Source organism: Rhipicephalus sanguineus, chromosome 1 (assembly GCF_013339695.2).
Source record: "Rhipicephalus sanguineus isolate Rsan-2018 chromosome 1, BIME_Rsan_1.4, whole genome shotgun sequence".
Classification (NCBI taxonomy): domain Eukaryota; kingdom Metazoa; phylum Arthropoda; class Arachnida; order Ixodida; family Ixodidae; genus Rhipicephalus; species Rhipicephalus sanguineus.
In genome coordinates, this window is record NC_051176.1 from 29,421,476 (window position 1) to 29,427,581 (window position 6,106).

Genomic DNA, 6,106 nt, shown 5'->3' on the forward strand with positions numbered 1-6,106 from the left:
ACCCTCTGTGCTTGCGCAATTTTCTCAAGCGTATGGTGCCTCCCCATCTGGAGGAGTCGTTCCGTTTGCGTGTAGTTCGGGAGCCCAAGAGCACGCGTGATGCCCCTCCAGATCATGGCATTTAGTTTATCCCGCTCAGCCCTCTGCTATACGTAAAGTGGCACAGTAGAAACGCGTGGATGAACCTGACTGGGTTGTCTTCTTGCGCCTTTTGGCGACCCTCCTGATAAGGCCGATGGTGCAGTCCGTCTTTTTCGCGAGTCGGAGTATTGTTTGGCTATTGGTGCCCAACGAGTGCACGATAATGCCAAGGATGAGCATCGACGCGACCCTAGGAATTGTGTCCCCACTTCAAGGTTTATGTCGCTATGTGCCAGGGGTATCTAGTCTCTTTGCTTGCGTCCCCACCTGCTGGGTCTATACAGCTCCGATTTGCTCGGTGAATGCCTCAGGCCGGTGTCCTGCAGAAAGGACTGCGTAGTCGATTGCTTCCTGGAGGGCAGATTCAACGTGCCCGTCGCTGTCCCGGGCACGCCAAATCGTTTCGCCGTCCGCGTAAATGGTACGTCCAATGCCTTGAATCTTGCGGAGACCCTCCGACAGACCGGCCATGGCGATATTAAGCAAGAGCGGTGAAATGACGGAGCCTTGTGGGGTGATACCGGGTGTTCTTTTTAGTCATTATATCTTCTTTCATCAAATTTTATGGCAGTCAGGCTCCTGTCGTCTTCGCACCCGAACTCTAAAGCCTGTTTCACATGCAGCGATTTTGCTCCAAGAGCGGAGCGGCTGCCGTCGCGGAAGCCCAAAAACAGGTTTTTTCGAGCGACCAGTGGACGCGCGATCAAGATCGCCAGAGTTGGAAAAATTCGCGAGCGGCAGAGCGGCTGCCCAAGGTCAAGTGACGTAGAGAGCACGTGACTGCAGGGATGGAGACGAGGAGCAGGCGCGCGCGCCGGGAGGAACTCGCTCCGACTCGGTTTCCTAGCAGACGACACTTCCCGGCTCAGAAATGTCGCGCGCGGTCTTCAACGAGTTGCTCATCGCCCAAGTTGTGAAGCGTCCTGCTCTTTGGGACGTCAAGATTAAAGATTTCCGCAACAAGCATAAGAAGAGTATTCTTTGGGAAGAAATTGCCCAGTCCCTTAAAGAAGTGGACGAATCTGGTAAGTAAACAATGTTTTTTTGCATGTATACGACCGTGTGTGCGTGTGTGCGTAACTGAAGAAACGAGCGTGAAGTTACGGGGTAACAAGTAGATTTGCAGGCGGCACGAGTGTTTAACTGTACAATAAGCTTTAGTTAGAATCAGTGATCCGTGTTACAGTAAGTTCTTCATGTCTAGCGCACCTCGTACTGCGCGGCAATGAAGTTTATTCATTTATGATTTCGTATGCCCATGCATGTCTCTATTTCCTTTTATAGAGCTCGCTCAATCGACGCATAAGGGTCAGATAAGAAAAGATGCTTTAAGGAGCAACGCACGTCACCTCTCGCATAGCTTTACATATTACTGCTCTTGGGATTGTTTCTCTGACGTTCTTGAACTTTTTGTGCGTATACGATGTTAATGTAAAGACTTCTTTTTATTAAACGTTGTATAAGTATATGTGCCACGCGCAAATTATTCTAAAATGTCTTACGTACTCTAATGTGGCATTTTTTTTTTTTCATTCAGTGACCGTAGACGAAGTTCAGGCTCGTTGGAAGAACCTCAGGGACACTTTCAGGAAAAAACTAAAAGAAGAAAAAAACACGAAAAGGAGTGGGGCTGGAGCTCCATCGAAGACAGCATATTGGCCACACATTGAACAGATGACTTTCCTCAGAGACTTAATGGAACCTAGGCGGTAAGTGGCATAATCGCTAATGTTCTGCGAGAGTTTTAAATAGCCCATGGAGCGTAGTACTCGTACGTTTGCTTACGCCCTTGTAAAGTAGTCGTGCATTTCCTGAATTATACATTGCTTTCAGGAGCATCAGTAACATGGATGGCTGCGAGGAAACACCGGTGTCAACTCCCCTTCATGTGGAGCCACTCGACCTCCCATCGCAAGCTTGCCGGGATGGCTCAGAAGAAGTGGACAACTGCACCACCGCAAGAAATCCGTTTGAGCTCATATTTCAAGGGCCCAGCGTACCAGTGCAGGTTACAACACCTTCCCATCCACCACCCTCAAATCCGCCACATTCCATTCCATCGAATGCTGTCAGCTGCCCAAGAGAAAGTGAGGAAGTTTCATCGACGCCACAATCAAGGTCAAAGCGGCAGCGAAAAAAAGAAATGGAAACTGTAGATGCCGAACTGAACGCAGTTCGCAATGTCATTGCGGCGCACAGGCCGATGGACGCTAACGGCTTATTTCTTCTGTCGCTGAAACCCTACCTGGAAAGCACACCGCAGGAGATGCTTACGGATTTGAAGATGGATCTACTCCATATTTGCTCCAACTATAGCGAGGGGCGTCGTCCTCATTCACTGCGTGCATGCGATTATTGACTGAGCATTGAAAATAAAAAAGGAGTGAGAAAGCGAACTTTATGTGTCTGTATCTTCATTTATTGAGAGGTCAATTCAAGTACATTAGAGTTCACAATAATGTTAACACAACTGAACTTTCTTAACGGTAACAAACGTTGATATGCAGAATAGGCAAATATCATACCACACATAAAATCATACATCCTGTACTTTTCAGTAACATTTTGTTTGCTTAGCGACAATAGAGAGAGGTGTTAATGTATATACCCTGGATCGCTGAAGCAGTGGGAGTAGGTTACATAATATATAAAACATTACCATAATGGAGTGTGCCGTATTATACAATATTATATACAAAGGACAAGTCTAGAACGAAATGTAAACAGAGCAAAACGAAAGCCCAACTAATATGAAGATGAAACGCGGTATGTTACACAACATCAGCTGAAACGACAAGCGAAAAAAAAATATTGAAAAAATGAAAGTACAGGCAGTCTCATTATTCCTAAAAGATAAGCTTCTCCTAGCTCGCGAGAAAACCATCGCCGACTTTGGCCAGAATACAAACTTTACGCCTTGTTTAAGGGCGCAGTCCGGCGGATGCACGCTGCCAGGGCACAGCACCCTGTGAGCTTACAAAATAAGATCGAAATAGATCTCGCGTTTCAGCCGCTGATCTGCGGTAATTGTGGCCCAAAGGAGGCTGTAGTTGAAGCATGGCATTCCCTTCTGCGTCCGCTGCTGAGCGCCATTGTCCGTCCATGGTATTGCCATGCTGATCCTCTCTATCGGCGTAGTTCGAGGGCATGTAGAACGTGTCTTCCGAGAGGAAGTTGTGGAGAACGCACGACGCCATGACAACATAGTCGGCGTTTTCAGGCAGCAGGTTGATGGTTCTCCTAAATATTCTGAACCTCGAGGCCATGACACCGAAAGCGTTTTCCACGCACCTCCTGCGCAGAAAAAAATCATGAAGGAAGTGTGGGTGAGTATAGCACATTACTTAAAAGAAAACTTAAGTGTAAATAGCACAAGGACATTACATAACAGGCGCTTAACGTCAACAGTTATTTAATGTAATAGAAATTCCATGCCATCCAAATCACCTTGCGCGGCTCAGGCGATAATTGAATATTCTCTTGTCATCTTCAAGTCGATTTCCCGGGTAGGGCCGTAGAAAATCGGAACGAAGCTGGAAAGCTTCATCACCCACAAAGACATGTGGAGCAATGGTGGTGTCGTTGGGCAACCGCTGCGGCGGCGGGAGACACAGCAGGCCATTCTCCAAAGCTTGGCCAAACCGAGAGTTGCTGAACGTTCCCCCATCGCTCTGCCTTCCATATGCACCCACATCAATGGCAACAAACTTTAAGTTGCTGTCGACCACTGCCATCAGGACAATGGAGTAGGTCCCCTGCAATAAAGAAAAAGCTTGTTCGTTGCAGAAGAACTAATAACTTATTGATTGAACATGATGCGCTTAAGACACGGCACTAAATTATTTATTTTACCTTGAGGTCGTGTTCGAGTTTTAATAACAGGACACGTTCAAAATATATTGCCTTCTACGAAACGCAACAATTACCTTGTAGTTGTAGTAAAGGCTCCCGGTGTGAGGTGGCATTTGGATTTGGACATGTTTCCCGTCCACCGCTCCAACACAAAGAGGGAAATTCCACTTGTCGCGAAAATCATTTGCTATCTCTTGCCACCTGGCAGCCGTTGGAATCTGAAATGAGCAACGTAGTCATCACTTATAAGCGGAAACATCGCAGATGTATAGGCGGTGTAAGTCTCATCACAGGGAGTTTAACTGAAATAAAAAGATACGCTTATATTCGGCCAGCTATGGGTTTATCCATTTTACATTTAATTGGCTACTCAAATTTTCTCGTCGTGAGGTCGGAGCGGTAGTGCAAAATTTCAAGTGGCGTCCGCTTGTACCTTTGTCACCGAATACATTCAATAGAGCGAATGCTTAGGAATCTACGGATAAATGAGAAAAAAGAGAACAAAAGCATGAACTGCCGATTGTGCATTAAACTGTGTGATAATAACAGTGCCAGAAAAGGTCAAAACGCACAGCCGTTCCAAAATCCATACAGCGTACCTTAAGACAACGAGGTTGTAGAACACTCCACAAAAGCCTGCAAGTGAAGTGAATGATACCGGCAGCAGTTGAAATTCCTACTTTAAAAGCCATGGCTACATCTTGAATATACATTCCAGATGCGAGATATCTGAAAATAAAGTAAATATGAGTCATTTCTACTTTATATGGGAAAACGTAAAAGCGAAAAAAAAAAGAAAACGGAACAGTAAAGTGATATGCGCATATACCGGATGGTTATGGCAAGCCTTGCTTTTGATGGCACGGGCTCTCTTGTGACCAACATCAGAGTAAGTGGTTCCTCGACAAGCGAATGGAGCTCTTCGAACTTCTCAGGTGTCATTCGATAGTATTTTTTGAAATACTCTCTATCCCCAGCCATGAGCAAGGGCATCTGTGCACAAGTTTTACAATGAGTGAAAACAATATATTATGTATGAAAAAAACACTAGAAATTCAAATTTCGAATGTGCCACTTACCGAGGTGTAGAACTCTGATTCCACTTCCCGATTCATCCACAACGGCCTCACCCACCAGCGCCGTTCAGTCGGAAGACTCAACATTATTTTCTTTTTGTGAAGAAGAAGATACTCTTGCATTCGCAAAAGATGAAGGCAATCGTGGTCGCAAGTGACGCATACTTCCATAAAGTAAAACTCGTCGTCGCTTGAACTGGCCATGTTCACTGGTGGTGTGCAAGTGCCGCTCCTTTACTGTCGTTTTTCTCGACGAAGCTACCATCCGAATTCCGAGAAATCGTTTGCACGTGCCAGTTGTTTTTTTGTTTTTGTTTTGTTTTCATTTCCCCCCCCCCCCCTTTTTTATCGAATTGTGGCTCCCGCATGCGTTCCGACAGAGAACCGCATGGCACTCTGTCGTTCGCAGCACACGTTTTTTTTTTCCTGTTTTGTTTTTTGTTTGTTTGTTGTTTGTTTGAAACACCCACCCAGCGCGTTCGAACCTTTTGCTCTTCCGTTAAATTATCGTGTACCCAGATGACAAGGACCGTCTTTCACTGGAACGCCTATAGGCAAGAAGCGACGCAAGCTCTCTGAAAAAAAAAAAAACACCATATGCGTCCACTGGGCCTCTTGCATCCGGTTGACGGTCCAGACGGCACACGAACGCCTTGCGGCGTTCGAGAAGAAAGGCCGCTCAAAGACAGTGTGCGAACTTGAAACCCTTCGAACAAACTCTTTCTTTTGCTTCTCCATGCTCAGTTATATGAGCGCGCAACAAGAACCATATGTTAAAGGGAAAGCAAGAACAAAAATAAACGTGACTGCAAAAGCTGTTTATTGCATTTAATTCAATCAGTGCACATAAGCGTGATAGTCGAGCGCCGATTGATGATGAATCTCACAGCTCAAGCGCGCCAAAGCAAGGAAACTTGGAGCAACGCGTGGCTTTTGGATACCGCTGAAAACCGCGGCTATCCGGCGCTTTCCGCAAGCAACACTGCCCATCAGAGCGGCGGGCATCGCGCAAAAGCGGCGCATGTGAAACGAAGCCG

General features: G+C 46.2%; 2 protein-coding genes across 2 annotated transcripts; one reads left to right on the plus strand and one right to left on the minus strand.

Annotated features, from left to right (window-relative positions):
- Positions 1-999: 999 nt before the first annotated feature.
- LOC119389997 (uncharacterized) lies at positions 1,000-2,552 on the plus strand. Its single transcript, XM_037657499.2, has 3 exons — positions 1,000-1,166; positions 1,679-1,850; positions 1,975-2,552. Exons 1-3 carry the CDS (start codon positions 1,013-1,015, stop codon positions 2,498-2,500), a joined length of 852 nt encoding a protein of 283 aa, XP_037513427.1. The 5' UTR covers positions 1,000-1,012; the 3' UTR covers positions 2,501-2,552.
- Positions 2,553-2,766: 214 nt separating this feature from the next.
- LOC119390007 (uncharacterized) lies at positions 2,767-4,228 on the minus strand. Its single transcript, XM_037657510.2, has 3 exons — positions 4,068-4,228; positions 3,589-3,896; positions 2,767-3,435 (listed from the first exon to the last, which is right to left on the minus strand). The coding sequence occupies exons 1-3, from the start codon at positions 4,104-4,106 to the stop codon at positions 3,063-3,065; spliced, it is 720 nt and encodes a 239-aa protein (XP_037513438.2). The 5' UTR covers positions 4,107-4,228; the 3' UTR covers positions 2,767-3,062.
- Positions 4,229-6,106: the final 1,878 nt, after the last annotated feature.

What these genes read in the sequence shown, in the direction of transcription:
- LOC119389997 (XM_037657499.2), top strand. Translation starts at nt 1,013, where the DNA reads ATGTCGCGCGCGGTCTTCAACGAGTTGCTCATCGCCCAAGTTGTGAAG. An exon ending in TAAAGAAGTGGACGAATCTG is followed by an intron (nt 1,167 to 1,678) that starts GTAAGTAAACAA and finishes TTTTTCATTCAG; the next exon opens with TGACCGTAGACGAAGTTCAG. An exon ending in GACTTAATGGAACCTAGGCG is followed by an intron (nt 1,851 to 1,974) that starts GTAAGTGGCATA and finishes CATTGCTTTCAG; the next exon opens with GAGCATCAGTAACATGGATG.
- LOC119390007 (XM_037657510.2), bottom strand. Translation starts at nt 4,106, where the DNA reads ATGCCACCTCACACCGGGAGCCTTTACTACAACTACAAG. An exon ending in GCCTTTACTACAACTACAAG is followed by an intron (nt 3,897 to 4,067) that starts GTAATTGTTGCG and finishes TCTTTATTGCAG; the next exon opens with GGGACCTACTCCATTGTCCT. An exon ending in TATCGCCTGAGCCGCGCAAG is followed by an intron (nt 3,436 to 3,588) that starts GTGATTTGGATG and finishes TTTTCTGCGCAG; the next exon opens with GAGGTGCGTGGAAAACGCTT.